Source organism: Centropristis striata, chromosome 10, assembly GCF_030273125.1.
Source record: "Centropristis striata isolate RG_2023a ecotype Rhode Island chromosome 10, C.striata_1.0, whole genome shotgun sequence".
NCBI lineage: Eukaryota > Metazoa > Chordata > Actinopteri > Perciformes > Serranidae > Centropristis > Centropristis striata.
In genome coordinates, this window is record NC_081526.1 from 39,573,737 (window position 1) to 39,596,299 (window position 22,563).

A 22,563-nucleotide genomic window follows, 5' to 3' on the forward strand; every position below is an offset into this window, starting at 1 on the left:
ACAACATGTTGGTGTCAGAAGCATTCTGGTTTCCATTTGTAGTCTTTCTGTAGTAGTAGTAGTAGTAGTAGTAGTAGCAGTAGCAGTAGTAGTAGTAGTAGCAGTAGTAGTAGTAGTAGTAGTAGTAGCAGTAGCAGTAGCAGTAGTAGTGGTAGTAGTAGTAGTAGTATCATCATCAGGAGGTGGTTTTTGTGGCTCTTCTGAGTGTAGTTGCATGTTCTCCCTGCATCATCACCGATGAAGGAGAATTAATAAACATACTGTATGTAATTATTATGTAAACATGCAGCCTTAGAGCCAATCAGCTGTCTAGAACTATTGAGCTTCTGGTTAGTTTTTAATGTATTAATTATTTGCATTCTCGTGCAGGAAACCAACCAGTTGTAGACGTGGTCAGTCTGAGTAGTGAACCAGGAGGATTTATCAGGACCGGTCCCTTATATATCTGGACCAGAACCACAGAAATATTGGCCCTTGCTACCTGGGACTGGATGTGGATCATACCTGAGCTCCGTGTTTATAGTAGTTTATTTATCATCATGAGAAGTCACCTGGATTATACTAAAGCACATTTGAAGGACATTTTTCTTCTGATTTCTGAGTGATTTTATGGATCCTTAAGTTCCGTTTCAGAGTGTTCAGAGTGTTCAGAGTGTTCAGAGTGTTGAACAGGCTGATGGCTTCAGCTCCAGGGAACCAAAGGAGATAAAGGAGAGTTTAGAGAGGCTGTAATCTATAACATCTCTTCACAACTAATAAATTAATCAGAAGCTTCCCAGAATGCTCAGGAGCACGTTTGTGTGAACAGATTGTAGCTGGTTTAGACAGTTTAGACTTTAAACTAAATGGGATCTGGAGGAATTAAACGCTGCTAGAACAAAACAGGCACCAGGGAGTCCTGCTGGAGGAGTTATTGATCCCTTAGTTCATCAGAGCTCTTTTTATAATGGACAGGTTTGATGTTTATACCTTCACTTAGCAAGAGGACTCTTCCAGCTGTGTTGGGCTGCAGCTCACCTGGCTGCAGCTCACCTGGCTGCAGCTCACCTGGTGCTGAGGCTCACCTGGTGCAGCTCACCTGGCTGCAGCTCACCTGGCTGCAGCTCACCTGGTGCAGCTCACCTGGCTGCAGCTCACCTGGCTGCAGCTCACCTGGCTGCAGCTCACCTGGCTGCAGCTCACCTGGCTGCAGCTCACCTGGTGCTGAGGCTCACCTGGCTGCAGCTCACCTGGTTGCAGCTCACCTGGTGCTGAGGCTCACCTGGCTGCAGCTCACCTGGCTGCAGCTCACCTGGCTGCAGCTCACCTGGTGCTGAGGCTCACCTGGCTGCAGCTCACCTGGCTGCAGCTCACCTGGCTGCAGCTCACCTGGCTGCAGCTCACCTGGTGCAGCTCACCTGGCTGCAGCTCACCTGGCTGCAGCTCACCTGGCTGCAGCTCACCTGGCTGCAGCTCACCTGGTGCTGAGGCTCACCTGGCTGCAGCTCACCTGGCTGCAGCTCACCTGGCTGCAGCTCACCTGGCTGCAGCTCACCTGGTGCAGCTCACCTGGCTGCAGCTCACCTGGCTGCAGCTCACCTGGCTGCAGCTCACCTGGCTGCAGCTCACCTGGCTGCAGCTCACCTGGCTGCAGCTCACCTGGTGCTGAGGCTCACCTGGCTGCAGCTCACCTGGCTGCAGCTCACCTGGCTGCAGCTCACCTGGCTGCAGCTCACCTGGTGCTGAGGCTCATTTCATCTCCAAGGTGATGGACAAAAGAGAAGCAGGAGAATACTTCAGTAGTCTGATGTTTGAAGCTCTAGATTCACCAGGTTTTACTCTGCAAACAGCCGCCAAGCTCCTAAACATAAATAAATAAATAAAGATGTATAAATGCATCTTCTCAGTCTCCCATTGAGATAAATTTCCACTTGACCTCGCCGTGGATCAGAAAACATTTATCTAATGTTTGATAGAAGACCAGCACAGCTCACAAGCCTGATATCAACCAGTATAACTGGGCAGTGCTGAGACTGAGACACTCACTGTGTTGTCTATTTCTTGCCTCAAATGTTTTCAGGAACACGTTTGAGTTGACTGTTCAGCTGTATTTATATAATATTTCAGGAGTTAGTGATTGTTTCTCTGCTCTCTACGTCACTCTTTAGTTCCTCTGAGCTTCCAGACGAGTCACACTACATCAGTCTGTGATGCTGGAAAAGGTTTTCATGCCCTTTTGCTCCTTAAATTCTCAATCTGTTCCTGCATGTTCTTAAATCTTAATAATGAACTTGCAGAAAGTCTATTGACTCTAAGAGAAGCTGATCGTCTCTGGCTCCAGTTTCATGGATTCTGTTCAGACATTAAAGTGAAGAGTCCATCTTCTCATCAAACTCTTGGCAAGGACCTAAAGCTGAGATGATATTAAAAAAATGTATATTATATACTATATATTATATATATACAATTATATACTAGACCACTTTGACTTATTCTGCTGTAAAATGATTGTATGAAGCTGTGTACCACTTCTGAATAAAGAAAAGAAACCATCAGACTCAAACCTGTGCTGAGACAGGAAGTGATCCCCTTTATTTTGGCAGGGACTTCCTGTCGTTATCCAGCCAGGAAACAGGTGTTTGTCTCCCTGACGGCCTCTTCCTCTCAGCGTACACAAACAAACAAACAAACGTTCAGAAAAAAGTCTCAAAGTGTCTCTGAACGTGATGAACGTTCCTGGAGAAGAGACGCAGCGTCTGATTGGTCGACACTCGCCGCTATCTCACCCTCCGTTCTGTCTCAGAGAGAGATTTTTTTGATTTTTATAACAATACTTTATTCACATAAAGTTTAAACACATGTTCATTTACACATGTTTAGTAAAAACGGATCAGGAGGTTTGTATAAAAAACGACATCACTCTAAAATAGGTGTAAAAAACAGTTGGTCGTTTTCTATAAAACATAAAATCTTATTAAAACACCAGCACTTATTAAAAGAATCGAAGTCACCAAGATGTTTATAAAAGCGGTACTCCAGCCACAGTCTGGCTCTGACGTTGGTTTTAAAAACAGCGATGGCATCGTCTCCATCTCTGTTCTCAACCCTGTTCTTTCGGCTAATGTAAATCGCCATCTTTGCTGCTGCACCGATAAAATTTAAAAGTTGCCATTTGTCTTTTTGTTTTCTGTGGTATCCAGCCCCCATTATAAAAATCCCCCTACTGAATACCATGTTAAAAAAACTAAAAACTGTTTTTAAAAAAGTGAAGAGACTGGTCAGTCTCTTGCACTCAGTAAAAACATGATAAATAGTTTCTCTGGTGCAGCAGAAAGGACATTGGTCAGAAACAGTCGGGTTGAGAACAGAGATGAAGGCGTTGCAGGCAATGGCTCCATGTAAAATCCTCCACTGGAGGTCACCAGTCCTTTTCTTTAGGGGAGGCTTGTATAAAATCCTCCACTGTGGGCCGGGTCCATCCAGTCCCAGTTTCTCTGACCACACAGTGGGGGGTCTGTTGCTCAGTCCGGCCTGGTGGATGCTTTTCACACAGTTCTTGTAAAATGTTTCTTTGTTTGCTCTGTGCAGTGTCATTTTTAGTCCATTTGCTGCACAGAGCAAGGGGCCAGACCTATCGCCCAGGCTGGGGGTGAGGACCAGGTCCGGGAAGGGGTCCGAGGGGTTAGGAACAGTCTTTTTGTCCCAATAATCCTTTAGGAAAACTTTCTCCTTCCCGGACAGTCGGCCCTCCAGCGTGTTCAGGATCTGCTGGGCCACTCGTGTCGATCGTAGTCCCAGCAGAGAGCCCAAGGCCTGGGCGTCTCTGAGGTCCGGCCCCACTGCATCCACCAGCTGCTGTAGTCGAACGGTCCCAGACTGCATCAGCGCGGTGCTTAGTCCAGGTGTCCTCTGGCTGCTGACGTCTAGCCTGGCACCGTTGACCAGCGGTTCTTTCAACAGCCAGTGCAGAGAGTTAGCTGTAGGACTTCTGTTGTAATTAAAAAGAGTCCATGATTTAAAAACGCCTTGATAAAACAGAGGAAGCCCCTTTAAATTTAGAATTTTTGTGTCAGTTAAAAACAGAGCATCATCCAACCCCAGGTTATTAGCACGCCTCAGGATGCAGCTGGTCACATCCCTCCACACCGGATCTGCCACACTAGTTAAGTACTTTTGTATGAACTGCAGTCTAAAAGTGGCAGTCCGGCTGGCCAGGTGGATAAGACCTTGTCCCCCCTCCTCCCTGGCTAAAAACAGCACCCCCTGTGGCACCCAGTGTAGACCGTTCCAAAAGAAGTCCACCATTTTTCTCTGGATGTTGGCGAGGAGTCCTGGTGGAGGGTCTACACAGGTTAAGCGGTGCCACAGTTGGGATGCTACTAAATTATTTAAAACAAGTGTTCTTCCCCGGAAAGACATCCGGGGAAGTAACCACTTCCATTTTAAAATTTTGCTTTCAATTTTTTCAGTGATGGTCTCCCAGTTCTTTTTAACAATACTGTCTTTCCCTATAAAAATCCCTAAATACTTAAAACCTTCTCTCCCCCACTTCAAATTTTCAGGAAGAACTGGAAGACCACCACACCACTCACCGACAGCGAGGGCTTCACTCTTCCGCCAGTTGACCCTCGCTGCCGATGCTTGATTAAAATCTTTTATAATCTTTACTAAAACGTCTACATCAGCCTGGCCATTAATAAAAACAACTAAATCGTCTGCGTACGCAGATAAAATAATGTTTCTATTAAAACCAGGTAAAAGCAGGCCGTGCAGCTGAGATCTAATTTTTTGGAGGAGCGGTTCCAAGGAGAGTGCATAAAGCATCCCAGACAGAGCACAGCCCTGCCTGACACCTCTACACACTCTGAAGGGAGCACACAGACTGCCGTTAAACTTCAGCACACTCTCAACATCACTGTACAACACTTTGATCTTGGCTATGAAACCAGCGCTGAACCCAAACTTCTCCATGACGTGCCACAAGAAGCTGTGTTCAACGCGGTCAAAAGCCTTTTCCTGGTCTAATGAAAGCAGACCAGTATCTATGCCCAATGAGCTAGAGAGTTCCAAAACATCACGAATGAGGTGGACATTGTCCACCATTGACCTGCTGGGGACGCAGTAGGTCTGATCCCGGTGGATGACCTGCTCCATAGCTTTTCCCAGCCTGGAAGCCAATACTTTGGACAGGATCTTGTAGTCCACACAGAGCAGTGACACAGGGCGCCAGTTCTTGATGTCCTGCAGGTTTCCTTTTTTTGGGAGCAGCGTGACCACCGCTCTCCTGCAGGACGTTGGCATAGAACCAGAGGCCAGACTTTCATTAAATACCTCCAGGACATCGCGGCCCAGGAGGTCCCAGTAGGTCTTATAGAACTCTACAGTCAGGCCGTCGATGCCTGGAGCCCTCCTGCTCTGCATGCTCAGCAACGCTGTCTGCAGTTCCTCGAGCAGGAGGGGGGCGTCGAGCTGTGAGTGGGACTCCTCAGCAACCTGTGGCAGTCCGGAGGTGAAGCTGCTGAGGATTTCCTCCTCCTCTACCACCTCACTCGTGTACAGTGTACGATAAAAACTCACAGCTCGACCCCTGATCTGGCATGGTTCTGTCAGCTCCTGCCCTGTGTCTGACAGCAGTGTGTGGACTACTTTCCCCTGTCCGTTCTTTTTTTCCAGACTGAAAAAATAGCTAGAGGGAGCATCCATCTCTTTGATGTTCTGCACCCGGGATCTGACCATTGCGCCCTGGGTTTTACAATCCAGCAGGTCGGCTAAAGCCATTTTTTTGATTTTGAGGCTCTCAATATGTCCTCGATTTCCTGTGGACTCGCTAAGTCGCTCCAAGTCCACTATGTCAGTCTCTAGGTCTTTAATAGATCTAGTGATGTCACTTGTGACATTGAGAGTATGCTGTTGACATAGCAATCTTATTTGTACTTTGCCGTGGTCCCACCACTGCCTAAGATTGTTAAAATCACCCTTCCTCTGTCTAAAAACCTCCCAGAAATAAAACAGGCTCTGTCTAAAACTCTTATCAAAAGTTAAAACAGAATTAAAATGCCAGTATGCACTTCTAGGTAAAACATTTCTAATAAAAACATGAGATAAAACTAGAGCATGATCAGTAAAAGCGACAGGTAAAATAGTGCACTGTTTAAATATATTAAAATGATGCTTAAAACAATAAATACGGTCTAGCCTAGCTGAGGAGACCCTGCTCTCTCTGATGTGGGACCACGTGTACTGACGGCAGTCTGGGTGCAGCCTCCTCCATACGTCCACCATGCCCTGAGAGCGGACCAGCTGCTTTAAGGCGTGCTGAGAGGCTGGATGAGGCTCTGTATGATTACGATCAATAATATCGTTCTCAGTGCAGTTAAAATCCCCACCCAAGAATAAAAAATCCTCTGTGGCGCAGTCGTTTAAAACATCATTGAGTTTCTCTAAAAACTGCTTCCTCTCTGCACCAGCTGTTGGAGCATAAATGTTAATAAAAACAGCAGCAAAATGGCCGAACTGAGCTTTGACCATGAGGAGCCTCCCCGGGATAAAATGTTGGACCTCCAGCGAGTTAGGTTTAAAACCCCTGGAGAAGAGGAAGCCCACCCCCCCACTGAGGGAGGTGTTGTGGCTCAGGATGGCTTCCCCTTCCCACTCCATCTTCCATTCACACTCATTGCCTTCATCGCTGTGCGTTTCCTGCATAAAAAGTACTTCAACTTTCTTTGTCTTGGTGACTTCATATATTAAATGTCTTTTCTTAAAATCCCTCGCACCATTTACATTTAACACACCAATTTTAAAACCATCCATAATAAGTGTTAAAAAGAGGGATAAAGACAAAATAAATAAAATATGCATAAGATTTTTAAAATAAACTGGTTCCTTTTTCATTCATACTTTGTCTTTTAGCTTTCAGAACCAGTTTTTTCAGTCTAAAAACCTCCTGATCCGTGAGGCCAGACTCCTCTCTTTGACTCATGTGGAGCCTGGCCGACAGAATAAAAGCCCCCAGATCATTAAAATGCTCCTCTAGCTTAACTCTGTGTTGATTTTTTGTTTGTTGCAGGAAAGTTTTTATTTTTTCTGCATTGATTATTTTCTTTTTCTGGCTGCCAGTAAAGTGAGTGACGTCACTGCTGTCAGACAGCCAGTCCTCACTGTCTGTGACGTCACTCACTGTCTTATTTTCTGCGGTCTTCCTGGCTGACCTCCTGCGTTTTTTATTTTTTTTGTTGACAGTTGCATTGTTTGTTAATTCCATTTCCTCCTCCTCCTCCTCCACCTGTTCACTCCACGGTTTATTATTATTATTACAGTTTATGTTATCTGTGTTTTCCTCCCTTCTATCCTTCTCTGTGTTTGTACTGTCTGTCTTATCCTCCTGTGTCTGTGTGTCTGTCTGTGTGTCTGTGTGTTCCACCACCACCTCTAAGTGCTCACTGACTTTTTTTAGATTTTTTTCTCCCTCCACCTTTTTTTCCATGTGCTCTCCTCTCCTCTCCCCACATACACTCCTGTCATTCACACAAATATCACCCTGTGTCTCCTCCACATTACTCACCCCCGGTGCCGGCTCGGTCATGGACCTGCGCGTAATGACGCGTGGAGCGGCGATCGGCCGCTCGGGGGGGGCGACCACACCGGCGATGACCGCGCCGGTGGCCGCCGCCGAAGCAGCCGCCGCGTCAGCGGCGGCCGCCTCAACGGCGACCGGTGTTACCACCGAGGGGCCGGCCGCTGGAACCGTCCGCCATGCGGAGGTTCCGCGCCGGTCCCCCGGCGCCGGCACCGCCCGCGCAGCCGCCCCAGCCGCCGCCTCTCCCTGGCCAGGCGGAGCAGGGCCCCGTGCCGTCGGGCAGTTCTTCACCGTGTGTCCCTCCTCCCCGCAACCAAAGCACTTCATCACAGATGATGTCGCATAAATCACGTAGTCATAATCATCTACTCTGACTTGGAAGCGGAAATCAAAGACTCCGCTTCTGTCATTGAGTATCATAAACAATTGGCGTCTGTGAGACACCACGTGTTTCAGCAGCGGAGACTTACATCCAGACAACATCTTCCTGATGGGGGAAACCACTTTCCCGTGTCTGGACAGCTCCCTACAGAGGAACTCATCTGTGATGAAGGGGGGCACGTTGGACAGTATTACCCTGGTTGCGGGTTTGGACAGGGGCAGAACCTGCAGGAACTGCCCCGACACGGTGAGACCTACCTCGATGACACGGTTCGCCTTCTCCACCTGATCCAGGAAGATGACCACGGCTCCGTTCATCCGAGCGGCCGAGAGCACGCTGCTGTGGCCGACCTTTCCCCCCACAGCGAGGCTGATTTCCTCCACGCTGCAGGGGAAGGTGGCCCCGATCTTAATGCCGTGCTTACGCGTGATGTTTTTCAGGTCCATGCCGGCCATTGTGGCGAACGCCACACACCACGAGGGTGAGGGGAAATGTGGTTAAAATAAACCAACAAAAACACCCAAGCACTGAAATATAACGTGAGAACAAACAATAAAAACTAATGAACTAAGTGAAACAAAAACTACGAGAAAAAACAAAGGATAATCAGAAAAAGTAACATAAAACAGTCACTCCTCCAGACGCTCACTCACACACACGCTCTCGCTCAGAGAGAGAGAGAGAGAGAGAGGGAGAGAGAGAGAGAGACAGAGAGAGACAGACAGACAGAGAGAGAGAGAGAGAGGGAGAGAGAGACAGAGAGAGACAGAGAGAGAGAGAGAGAGAGAGAGAAACAGAGAGAGAGAGACAGAGAGAGAGAGAGAAACAGAGAGAGAGAGAGAAACAGAGAGAGAGAGAGAAACAGAGAGAGAGAGGCTGCTGGTATCTGCATTCCTCCCTCCCCCCCCTCCTCCCCCCCTCCTCCTCCCTCCTCCTCTCCCCCTCCCCCTCCCCCCCCCCCTCCTCCTCCTCCCCCCTCCCCCCTCCCCCTCCTCCCCCCTTCATATCCTGTCGTTCCACACATTCCTGAACATGGATCTGGAGCCAAACTGGAACTTTAAATCCACCTTCGCTCTGTTGAGTCTGCAAGCCGCAGTCCCAGTGTGTGTGTGTGTGTGTGTGTGTGTGTGTGTGTGTGTGTGTGTGTGTGTGTGTGTGTGTGTGCGTGCGTGCGTGTGTGTGTGTGTGTGTGCTTCTGTTTTTGTGAGGACTTATTTGAGTTTGAGACTTGGGGAAAGTGGGGACATTCTTTTAATAAAAGTGAGTTCTTTTTTTAGAAAGTGGCCCTGGTCCAGTTAAACAGAACATTATTATGTGTGAAGTTATTTTTTATGTAAGGCATTAGCTGCTGTCTTACCATAAATACACAGAAACAGAAATGGGGAGACGGTAACAGTCAATAACATAAACATATAAATGGAAAAAAAGAAAGATGTATAACCCAGATAAAGAAACCCTGTGATGTTGTGTAAAACATTAAAAAAAAATTGAATTAAGTTCAGAAATAAGTGTATACATACAAAAAACATAGATGATCAGTTTGGACATTAACTATCTATAAATGTGTTACTATAGAATGAGAAAGCTGTTCAGGGTGCAGAAGTTCACATTGTAGAGAGAATTTGCATTGTGGAGGGATGATAGTTAGTTATTATGATTTATAATTTAGAAACTTTCTAAGGGCTTGGCGACTCATTGATAGATAAATAAATGTGTGTCTGGTGCATGAGTGAACACGAGTATCCGTCAGACTGCAGGTGTATTTGCATGTGTGGTGTTTGCATTTCAGAACAAACCTCCTGGCCTCTCCCTGACCACTTCTCCTCCTGCTTTTAAAGCAAAACGTGACGAGGTCAAGTTAAGACGTGAAGGAGGATTCACCAGATGAACACTTGGACTGGACTCACTGGGCCTTGTTATTAAATATATATATATTATATATGATGGTGGATAGGGCTGTGTTCAAAAATAAACATTAATCGTTTAAAATCGATATTAAATTTCATTTTCTGATATCGATTCATAGCTTTTTGAGCCAACCTTTCTTCCTGTAGATGACCTTTAACCCTGCTGGTCTCAGTTGGTCCTCGTTAGTCCTGCAGGGAGAAAAGATGAACGGGGCCACCTGTCAATCAAAGGTAGCCCCGCCCCAAATCATACCATTCTTTATCTTCTATTTTCTCTATTACCATTATTTACACAATTAACATCAAATTGTCCTGATTTTTACTAGTGATTCAGTGTTGTCCTAAAAAAATTCTGAGGTAATAAATCAAGTGAGAAGTTCATTTTGTATTGAGACGGATGGGACCCAAAAGCTTCTGCAGCCTCTGTCAGCGCCCCCTGCTGGAATCAGACTGCAGGTTCAAGACTTCCTGATATTCTCACTCAGACCCAGATATTACCGCCTGATATTAACGATTAGAGCCGTAAGCTGAAGCCGGACTACAAGGTTTTGCACGTGAGATCAAGAAAACTACACCAGGGATAATTAATATGCACACGCCACCTGCTGGACAGGAGCGTGAATTACTTTAATTATAACCTAACGTGTCAAAATGACGGCTGGCCCTCAGAACATTTGGTTGAAGAAACCCAAAATCTCTTTCACATACAAGAGAAATTGGTATCGCAACTGATATATATACAATTGAATCAATATCAGATCAGATCAAATTGGGAATCAAATTAAACCAGGACCTTGTGAATTGGAATTGAAAAAAAATAAATTGCAATACCTATCCCTAATGTAATGATGGATGTTATTGATGAGAGTTTTCTCTGAAGTTGGACTTCTAAAAGCACATCTTAGATACTTCATCCCAGCTCTCTTTGTCTTGTCGCTTCATGCAGACTTTACAATCATGGAAACTCCCAAAAAATGGTTGCTGACCGTCCTTTTCATTCAATCATACCCAATTGGTATGATTTAATGAATATATATGTTCAATTACCACAAGATAAACAACACATTTGGCCTACAAATCTACGACTGTACGTTTCAACAGTTGAATGGTGTTTTGTCACTGAGATGTTGCTGCAGCAAGAAATGATGGGACAATATGAAATCCTTTTCTTTATAAAGGATACTCCAGTGTGCTGAAGGAGATAACAGAGGAAGGATTGAGGAACCTTTCCTTGGCATTTGGACAGTTCTAGCTGTTATCATCAAGAATGAGACTGCAGCAGCAGTGGTAGAAGTAGTCTGGGTAGACTGTCTCAGGATGAAGATCAGTGGTAGAACGGTCTCAGGACAGGAAGTGATGAAGACCAGGGTGGTGACTGAGTCTGGGGGAGGAGCCAGGCTGCTGTCAGACCAGTTACAGCCAATCAGGCAGCAGCAGCATCGGCACATTGCAGACTGCTTCCTCATTCTTCTCCTCTGAAGGCAGCTGATGGAGTTGTTGTTAGCTAACTTGGGTGCAGAGCAGAAAGCTTGACGGTTATTGTTCATTAGTGACCTGAGAAGGCCACGCTGCAGCTAAATCATCTGTTGTTGCTTCAGGAGACGCCGGCGGGCTTTACTCTTTAATCCTGCTGCTTGTTGTGTATCGTTGGCTGTGTCAGGATTGGCCACCAGGCGTTTCTCCTCCCCTTAGTTCACATGTGGTGTAATACAGAGTGTTGCTGTCGAGGCAACATGAGGCTCTTATTTCCATTTCCAGCAGAAAGCATGTGAAAAATGCACAAAGCTGAGATTTGCAGGGGGATTGGGGAGGCAGGCTGTGGAAAATAACACAGGATCAGAGCAGTGGAATGAGACCTGGAGATGTTCATGTATTAGTCTCAGTGTTGGTTTTAGTCAAACTTCACTGACATCTGAAAACAATTCACTGTGCTCCTCCTGATTCTCAGTGTTCTTCTCTGTTATCCCTCAGTCTGAAGTGCTGTGTCTCTCTCTGCAGGCTCTGCTGAAGATGGACTGCCAGGGTCTAGTTGCCAGGCTGGTCATGGACTTCGTCCTGCTGACCACGGCGGTGGAGGTGGCGGGGCGCTGGAGGGAGCTGGCCGAGCGGCTGGTCAAGGTCTCACGCCAGCAGATGGACGCTTACGAGGCGCCGCACCGCGACAAGAACGGGGTGGTGGACAGCGAGGTACGTCTGTCCTGCTGAAGTGACCTCTGTCTCTCTGTCTCTGTGTCATGTGACCTCTGTCTCTCTGTCTCTGTGTCATGTGACCTCTGTCTCTGTGTCATGTGACCTCTGTCTCTCTGTCCTCTCTGTGTCATGTGACCTCTGTCTCTGTGTCATGTGACCTCTGTCTCTGTGTCATGTGACCTCTGTCTCTGGGTCATGTGACCTCTGTCTCTGTGTCATGTGACCTCTGTCTCTGTGTCATGTGACCTCTGTCACTGGGTCATGTGACCTCTGTCTCTCTGTCTCTGTGTCATGTGACCTCTGTCTCTGGGTCATGTGACCTCTGTCTCTCTGTCTCTGTGTCATGTGACCTCTGTCTCTGTGTCATGTGACCTCTGTCTCTGTGTCATGTGACCTCTGTCTCTCTGTCTCTGTGTCATGTGACCTCTGTCTCTGTGTCATGTGACCTCTGTCTCTGCATCATGTGACCTCAGTCTCTGTGTCATGTGACCTCTGTCTCTGTGTCATGTGACCTCTGTCTCTCTGTCTCTGTGTCATGTGACCTCTGTCTCTGCATCATGTGACCTCTGTCTCTGTGTCATGTGACCTCTGTCCCTGCATCATGTGACCTCTGTCTCTGTGTCATGTGACTTCTGTCTCTGTGTCATGTGACCTCAGTCTCTGTGTCATGTGACCTCTGTCCCTGCATCATGTGACCTCTGTCTCTGCATCATGTGACCTCTGTCTCTGCATCATGTGACCTCTGTCTCTCTGCATCATGTGACCTCTGTCTCTGTGTCTGCAGGCCATGTGGAAGCCGGCCTACGACTTCCTGGTGACGTGGGCGGCTCAGATCGGCGACAGCTACCGAGACGTGATCCAGGAGCTGCACATGGGCCTGGACAAGATGAAGAGCCCCATCACCAAACGCTGGAAGCACCTGACCGGCTCGCTCATCCTGGTCAACTGCCTGGACGCCCTGCGGAGCTCCGCCTTCAGCCCCGCCGCTCAGGACGACTACGCCATCTGAAGCCTCTCCGTGGTGTTCCCCCTCACCTCTGCTCTCTGGAGGAGTTACAGTTAGAAATGCTGCATATCAGCTGTCACGCCAGGCTGCCGTCGTGTTGTTTTGCTCCGGCGGCGCCGCCTCCAGCTCCTCGCGGCCCGGGGGAACCTGGACGTCTCCACGGCGACCGGCCAAACTACAGAGCTGTACGGAGCTCACAGTATTCACAAAGACTCTTTTAATAGTTCCTGTCTGCATAGTTATGTATTTTTGTACTCTTATTATGGCACAGCATTTTTTAAAGCAACACTTTGAACCCCTTTGGTTAAGAACTGTGGATTGAATGCCAAGAAAGACACTTTTTCAAGAAAAGACACTTTTAGATATCGTACCCTTGTTACCGTAGCCTTGTCACATTTGTCAAATCTCTTCTATTTATTTGTACATCAAAGAGAAAAGCCACTTTTCTTCTCTCCTTCAGGTTCTCTCTCTTTCTCTCACTGTGGTCCTGCTCATCCCACAGATCCAAATATATAAAAAACAGACTTTGTTATTAATCTTGAACACAAAGTGAGTCCAGCTTTCCTCTAGTGCCAAAACATTCAGTCAGTTAAACAAATAGACAGGAAATCAATCAACAACAGATTAGATACAGTTTGACAATTTGCTGCTTTTCTCTCTTTTCTAATCTAGTTAATTAAATGTTTGAACTGTTGACCAGACAGAAAAAGTAATATTAAAATGTTTTCAGCTCTGTTTGTTTGTCAGCAGGATGATGGAAGAACTACTGGCCCTGTTTAAATGAAAGCTGGTAGAAGGCTGAAGCCTGGGCCAAGGAACGACCCAGGGAACTTTAGAAAGGATCCAAGTCACGAATAATGATTATTTGTATAGAGCCAGTGTGCTGCATTAATGTAGTGTCGGAATAATCAGAAAAATGTGTTCCCAAATGGGAAAATTCATATGAACCCCCTCAAAATATCATCATTTGAAATGATTATGGATGTTTTCTTTGTTTTCAGACTAATGCTCAGCTCCTTCACCTTAGAACAGAAACTACTCAGTCATCTCTCTGGTGCTTCTGGCTCAGTTTTCATCAGGAGATTCTTGCTCAGCTGTCCTGTAGATGTTCAGCCTCCATGATTGTTTCAGTTTACAGCTCCATTCACTTCTTCTATGACTTCTGGACGTTTCCCTTTTATCCAAAACCAAACTTACATCACCAAAACCAAATACGTTGATCAGTCGATAAGAGCTGGTCTTGATCCGGATCAGACTGAATCCAGGTGTCTTTTATTCATGAAGTCCTGGCAGGTATGTGTCATGATAACAGCTCAGTGATGAAGAAGAAATCAACAGTTCACACAGTAGTAAATGTACAGTGGAGGTTTCAGTTTGTCTCTGAAGAAACACTGCAGCTCCTCCAAACCAGAGTAAATGCTGGGTCTCTAGCCCAGCTGGAAATAAATTAATAAATAAATTATATATATATATCAGTCAGGATACTGATTGGAAAAAAAGGAGGCCTACAAAGGTTTTCAGCATCAACACAACTGTTGAATTATATTCAAATCTGAACATCGTGTAGAATAACTAAAGTTATTGACCCTCAGTAAGAGAGGTGCTCTGTTTGTTTGTCTGTTTGTTTGTCAAACAGATAAACAACTAAAGTTATTGACCCTCAGTAGGAGACGTGCTGCTGGCTGGGGAAGCAGCAGCTCTCGTAGGTTGAGTGTCAGTTATTTTTCATCCCTGAATTTAACCCCATGAAGTCGAAAGATGTCTCTACTCTTCCTTGAAATGATAATTTTTCAGACACAGACTGTTGTTGTCTTTATAAATGAAGCGATGCTTCCTCCGTGACTCTTGATCATCGTTCTGTGACTGTCAGATAACAGGAAGTGATCGATCAGGCCTGAGATCTCGATGGATCAGACCGTTTGCAGGTTCTCACCTATAACAGATTGCAGGTTTCCGTCCCTGGATGGTGATTTCATATTTGCAGTATGAAAGCTAAACTAACTGGATCAAGTGTATAAAATGCAGCAGAAAAGTGAACCTTGGTTCAGACATTGAGGTGAGGAGAAATACTGAGTTGAGAACTTTCATTATTGGTTAATCTATTGATTATTTATTTAATAATCACTTAAAACTGTTCAGCATTACCTTCTATATAACAACTGTAGCCACTCATTCTCACCTGTTTCTTTAGTTCCATGGAAGTTGTTTGTACCAAAGCTGGCCCTGAGCACCGCTCCACACATGATGTAATGTTGACTGTCTGTCAAAGCTTCTGGTCAGGTTTTGTCTCAGTGCTGCATACTGTATAACGTGGTGACTTTAAAACATTTTTTGTGACTGCATACTTTTGTGGAAAAGACTCTAAATAAAATGTAAATATTTGGACCCAGCGTCTGTGTGGCTCGTCCCTGCTTCAGTCTGCTGAGAGGAGGTTTCCTTATCTGGAGCTGCAGCGACAGGCGGCCATGTTTGTTGTGTTATCAGCTGTCTGTCTGCAGAAAACACCGTGACAACACATGCGAGAGGAGACGGCCGGCCTCAGGCTTTCAGAGCAAGGTCACACAGAGAAAGGAGGGTTGTGTTGGAGGACCTGCAGCAGAAATCACTTATCTCTCTGCTGCTCTTGTCATTTCATGTGTAATGTGTCCCAGAGAGAGACCCTCTGCAGCATCAGAAGTAGTCTTTCATTTCTAACTGACTCCTTGTTATATTCCTCAGCAGCAGAGCTCTCCTGGAGGCAGAGATAATCATGTTCCTGCTGAATGAGAATGAATCTACAGCCTCAGCATGCTAACATCCTTCTGACCATCACACACACATACATTCTCACCAAACCTCACGAAAGAAAGGAACCCTTTAGATCCCAATGAGTGGTCAGTCTATTGAAACAAGGCCTGTTTGGTTGCTGTGTGTCCTTCAACATGGATTGATTGCAACAATCTATTTTATTGTTAGTTTTGACCACAGACTGCAACAATAAATATCCAGATTCAGGTGCTGCCACCTGGTTCTGGTGATCATTAGGAGCCGGTCTGGAGCCGCAGGATCCAGTTTCCACCAAAACATCTCAAGTTACAGCTGTGAATCATGATGTTACAGCCTGGTTTTATAGAAACACAAAAAACAAAATTAAATCCTAATTATCAGAAGGATTAACTCTTGAACAAACAGACTTACAATGAGAGAAAACATATTTGGAAAACATCTATTTTATCTCTAATTTAAGTGTTTAGTTTGTCTTGTGTCCCATCCACTAACATGGAGGGGTTATAACCTCTCCTGCAGCCATCCAGGAGATGTTATGTCATGCGTTGATCCTTTTGACCTGTTGGTGATGAGAGCTGCTCAGTTTGTCCCCCAAAATCCTCCAGACTGGGTTTTTAATGTAGTTTTTAATGTGCAGTCGTAGAAGTAATTGTTTGTTCAAAACAAAGCAGTAATATTTGTACATGTGGCCGCTGGTCCTGCTGCTATATCAGAAACAGTTCAGAGGGACAGACCTGCTGCTTCTCTCTGATAATTGGGAGGATTTCTACATAAACTCAACTCTAACTTTCTCCTCCCATTCCTCTCTGTCCTGTCGTTAAAGCCAGTAGACCTTAATTAAATACACAGATTAATGGGGGAGGAATAAAAGAGCCAAAAGCAGAGGAATTAAACCCAGCAGTATGGGCTGACATGCTTCAGATCCCAGCCTGGAGAGCTGGTAATGAGCTCCCCCAGGGTGACGCTCCAGCTCAGAAACCCAGAGATAATCTGAACAAAGAGGGACTCGGAGCTCGTTCAACATGTTGACTGTTCATTGTCATGTACGACGTGTCCTGGCTCTTACTTCCTCCAGATTTATTACTATGCTCATTTAGCTTAAGGCTTTAGTTACCAAACAAACCTTAAATATTTAACTTGCAAATGAGGAGTGGATTATTTTAAGCCTGCAGGTCTCACTCTGTACACAGGAGCAGGTCAGAATGGAACATTGGAAATTAATAATCTCCCTGTTTCTTTGTTGTGAATCACAATTCTTACACTTGCTGAACATCTTGTAAAGAATGAAGTCCTGATGTTTCCGCCTGCTCACTGAATGATAGATTTTCTATTTCCATAATGCTGTTTCTAAATGTGTCCCTTTGTGGTGGCCGAGCATGAGGCAGGAAATCAAAGTTCCCTGGTGACTGCAGAGAGAAGCTCACCAGCTGATTCCATCTTTATGAAACCAAAAACTTCAGTTACATTATCTGAGGTGGTCGAGGAGGTTTTTTCTCACCTGTCCTAAGTGGAATTGAGAATGTTCTTATGAATTAAATCTGTATTTCAGCCATCTCAGACTGAAGAGTCCACATTGTTCCCATGTAACATTCTTGATGCTTCCTGTTGTTCACAGTCAGAGGAACTGTGAGATAACATGTTAAATGTGCTCAGAACTGGAGACAACCTGAATTTAGACTCTTTACTACGTTTCACCTCCACTCTCTCTTTCCTCATCTCCAACTGTCCTGATGTATTATATTATATAGATATATAATTCACTTTAAAGAACAACCTGTTTTTGCACATCTAAAGTTGGACATTTTATCATAGAGGTCTATGGCACTGCCGCATTGGCTTCACTGTTCAGCCCCCGAAGTTTCTGCTTCATGGAGATTAGAACTCTAAACCAGTCAAAATGTTCTGTGCCAAACTGGGAAAATCATGTCTTTATCAGGCCATTTTAGTCATCGTGGAACAAGAAAGGGACAAACATACCTGGTTGACGGAGAGTTGGAGACATTTTGTCTAAGTCATCAATGTATGTTAAAAAAGCAAGATTTCCCTTCATTTAAACTAAGGTCAGCCCTAAACCAAACATACTTTTGGCCAAATTAAAATATTCACTTAGCCACCAAATGCCACAAAACAGATGCAGCGATACAAAAGGACAGCTGAGTGAAAGGAATGGTTGGTGACAGACTTGTGTTCAAACATATTTGCATTTTATCTTTTCTCTGGTTTCCTCCCAGCTGACTGTCAGAATAAAACCGTCTCTGACACAATGATGGTGGTGTTTTGTTTTCAGTAAATATCGATGACTCCGTCTGTCAACACCAGCGGCCAAATGTCAGTTTAACTACGTCTGAGAGCGATTCAGCGGCTGCAGCCCAACAAGAGCTCGCTGTAATTTGAGTCATTTTTTATCATTGTGCTGTGATTTCAGCGTGGCAGCAGTCAGAGGAAAGGTCACCGTCTGGATGAAGTCTCGGCCCAGAGCCTCGGCACGCTTAATGGATCCATTTCTGTTCTTATGAACCATCGCTCCCTTCTCTTCTGTTGGAGGTGAGTTGAAAAGGTTTTGGTAATATCCTCATCTTATGGTGAAGCTGTCTGAAAGATGACGAGTGTTCATCCGTCTGCTCAGATGGTTATTAATGACTGAGGTGATGAGTGATTAACTGGTTCAGTATTGAAGACTGCAGCAGTCAATGTTTAATGCAAACCATGCAACATATGCTCATGCAACAGTTGGTATGAAAGAGAAGAGGTCTGATATTCAGAATAGGAGCGTTCAGTAAACCTCGTAGTGTCACACGGCTGCAGAAACACTGTCAAACAGAATAACATGGTCAGGTTTATATATAAACTACTTGGTTCAGTTTAGGAACCAGTCTGTCTGGGTTTAAAAGCACGTAGCATGATTTTTATCTTCATCTGTCATACAGTGGAAATAGTAAATAAATAAATTACAAATACGTACAAATACTACATTTAAAACACAAAAACCTGCAAACAAACATTTGTAGAAGTTTATTTTCACTTTAAAGAATAAGCTTTTATGGGATTTTGAAAATACAACATCTCAGAGTGAAGGTCAGATTCTAGACATTTGATTCTCAGTCCAGATATTTCATGTTTTGGGGGTTTTTTTTTGTCTGATATTTTGTAGGAATTCTGCCTTTGATGCTGTTTCTCTTCACTCTCTATCAGTCAAAGAAGATTTTAATCTGTTTTCACCAGCAGAGTTTTCTGGTCGACTCCTCTGATGTCTGGGGAGAATTATGTTCTCCAGAAAATCAATCTGAATCAATCTGCCCCTTTCAATAATGTGACCATTTTCTGTCATATAATATAATGTATCTATCTGTGGCTGATGTTGGGCCCTGTGCATGAGTAAAACAGGTGAATAGTGTTTAGTGATGTTGCTCCTGCAGCAGCAGGTTTGTGTATCTGCTGACAGGAGCAGAACAGAAGTCTGTTTGTTCTCTGAGAAGGTGAGAGAGATCGAAACCTGGCAGGGAGGCCACTCCCTCTGAGTCCTCACGCCGTCCCTAAACCAACCAGACCCTGCTCTGGGTGTGTGTGTGTGTGTGTGTGTGTGTGTGAGACACATTGATGGATGGAGCAGCAGTGTTTACATGACACACAGGTGCTGCTGGAGGCTCAGCAGATATGATTCATCTCTCTGAACTCTGAGGGGAAAAGTTTAAAGAATCTGGTTTAAATTCAACAAAAAGCACAAATACACTCGTGAGAACACAAACATGTGACATTCAGCCTGTGGACCGTCCTCACCTGTCCCAACTTGTTGATTTCCAGCTGATCTTCTGACTTCTTCTACTACAGACCTCCATACAGACGCTCCTCCCTCATGGACCTGTCTCCCTGGGATCTCCTTCCCCCTCTTTCTACTCTCCTTCAGCCCTGAGACAACTTACATTCTATCATTAATGGAAAACCAGACCAGAGCTGTCTCACTTCTAAACTGACCGTTAGTATATTTCATGTAGTGCTCTGTAGTATTCTTTCTGGCATGAGGTGTGGACAAACAGCACGACTATTCTGCACTTACTGGAAATATCAATGATAATGTTTCATCATGAATATCAAACACCATAATAGCTTCTCTACTAGCTTATTGACTCACTTGTCTTGTGTTAAACTGAATAAAAAAGACCATTATTTGACTTCTATTTGCTTGTGTGTTCACCACAGCAACCACACACCTGATTCCATCAGACTGTTGAATCTGTGTTTATTAGCCATCATCAGTCCATAAGATAAGGATAAGATAAGGATAAGGATAAGGATAAGGATAAGGATAAGGATAAGATAAGGATAAGGATAAGATAAGGATAAGGATAAGGATAAGGATAAGATAAGGATAAGGATAAGATAAGGATAAGGATAAGGATAAGGTGAGCCTGATCCACCTGCTGGTGGGCCAGTAGGTCGTTATCAGCCGATTGAACAGACAGCTGTATGAAGGTGTGGCGCCCCCTACTGGCTGTAGTAATATACTGAATGATGCTAAAGCACAAAGGGAAGCAAGGCAATAAGGCTATAGAGCTATCTTTATAAATCCTGACCAGGAAGTGTTTTTCCTGCCCAAACTGAAGAGAAGTAGTTTTGTAGCGTACTCGTAACTAAACTGGCCTTTTAAGTGAATATAAACAGTTTGTTTCCATTAATAAGCTGATAGCAACCCTCTCAACCTGCAGGCAGGTCTAGCAGGCCTCCACAACCAAAAAAAAACCAAGCCAAAAAACACAAACCAACTAATGCAGCTGATGCACATTATTAAATCTGATCCTTCAGCTGAATTTATACGTCCAGGATGTTAGATGGCGTCTGCAGTAAGTAATAATAATAATAATAATAAGTCTCTGGTGCTCTGTGGAGCTGCTCAGTGTCGCGATGCAGAACATTGATGAGCTGCAGACAGAACCACACTGAGACAAGAGGCTGGGACTTCTGTTGGATCACCAGGTTTATTGTTGGAAACAGGTTCTGAAGGTAAACTGTAAAGAATCAGGCAGCTGTTAGAGCTGTCAGAGAGACAGGATGATGGACAGAATATATATATATATATAATATCTTTACTGTCAGAGGACCCAACAGATAGCAGCTCACCGATCACGGCCTTGTTATTTTCGACCTCTTTTTTCTCTTTTGTTGACGTTGGTTGTTGGTCTCCTAGGAAACCTCATCGGTTCGAGACCTACTTGGTTTCAAGGAGGATCGGTTTGCCAGAGATAAGGACATTTCATCAGCATTACACTGGAGAGCGGCTTAAGAAATCTCTGCCTTTCATCAGCTCAGAGCAACAGAACAGACCGTTTCACAATCTATCTGGATTCTTGCATTTCTTATTTCAGACTCCTTTCCCCAACAATCTCTTCTGAAACCCTGTTTACTCTCTGTTGGAGCTGGAGGAGGGTATTTTTAGTGTATGTGTGCTGAACTAAGTAACAAAAAGAATAAAATATTACTGAAAGAGTCTCTTCACGCTGTTATCTAAAGATATGAAGCCTCGGTGGACGTTGACTTCTGCTGGATTCAGACGATTAATCAGTTAATGTGTTTCCTCTGAACGCATCAACACACGGCGAGGTTTTACATTTTTAATGCGTGGACAACTCCAAAGATGGAGAGTGATAGCAAAAGTTTATGGTAGAAACAGCATGAGTGATAATAATAAGATGTATTTTCTTCCTGTAACTCAGCACATCACTGCTGCTTCCTTTAATTCATCCTGAGCGCAGCACGCAGACGCTTCAGGGTCGTTTTCAATCATCAGATCATAGATCATCACACACACACACACACACACACACACACACACACACACACACACACACACACACCACCTCCATCATTTTGATCCATTTCAGCAGTCGGTAAAAACATCCAGCGTCACATTCAACAGGCAGAAACCCGTTTTATTAATCTGAGCTGCTGGAGGCAGAGCGACCAACAAAACACTCTGCTCCCAGTCAAACTGCTGCCATGGCAACCGCAGAGCACAGCATGTATGTCTCCGTGGCAACCTTTAGTGTGTGTGTGTGTGTGTGTGTGTGTGAGAAAGAGACGGTGAGGGAGATGAAATGGAGAGGTAATGACTGAAACACATCAAGACAAATGACAGTCAGAAGTCATTCAGCTGTCTGTCCAGATGAACGATGTGAGAGCTGAAGGAAACAACATTTCCTCCTGAAGCCTCTCATCCTTCATCCTTCATCCTTCATCCTGCTCCTCTTCTACCAGATACTGGAGATGTAAAGTCTCAGGGTGACGGGGAGTGTTTCCCTAAAGGAAACCCTTCTGCTGCAACAAGTCCTCCAACCCAAATCACCACAGAGTCATTATTCCTTTTCTCTGAGCCACAGGAAGAATACAAATAAATAAATCAGCCCCGTTAAACACATCAACAGGTCCTTAGACCTAAACATCACGGCCTTCTTTAAACCACCTGGATGATGTTGTTGTTGCTACAGTTTTAGCTTTAGGCTTCTAAAAGATTGTGGTTTGGGTTCAAATTTGTACATTTGTTATTTTTGTATGCTAGTACTTGATGTAATTAACACTGATGGGGTAACACAGTAAAGAATCACTCAGATCACTTTTTTTGCTGTAATGAGTAACGTAACAACTGTAATTCAATTAGTCACTATTTTTGTTATGTTTAAAACAAGTAATACCTTCTCATCACTCCTTTTGATGGCACAAAAAAAGAAAATCGCTGATGCATCAGCAGTGTTTCTGATCTCTTCTC

The 22,563-nt window shown here is 44.7% G+C and overlaps 1 protein-coding gene across 1 annotated transcript in view; it reads left to right on the plus strand.

Annotated features, from left to right (window-relative positions):
• The window catches only part of LOC131979136 (SH3 domain-binding protein 4), a 60,357-nt gene extending 44,928 nt beyond the window's left edge, over positions 1 to 15,429 (plus strand). The window contains exons 4-5 of the mRNA XM_059343054.1: positions 11,843 to 12,031; positions 12,819 to 15,429. Coding sequence (XP_059199037.1) covers positions 11,843 to 12,031; positions 12,819 to 13,043 — 414 coding nt within the window. The 3' untranslated portion in view covers positions 13,044 to 15,429. The remainder of the gene's footprint in view (positions 1 to 11,842; positions 12,032 to 12,818) is intronic.
• Positions 15,430 to 22,563: the final 7,134 nt, after the last annotated feature.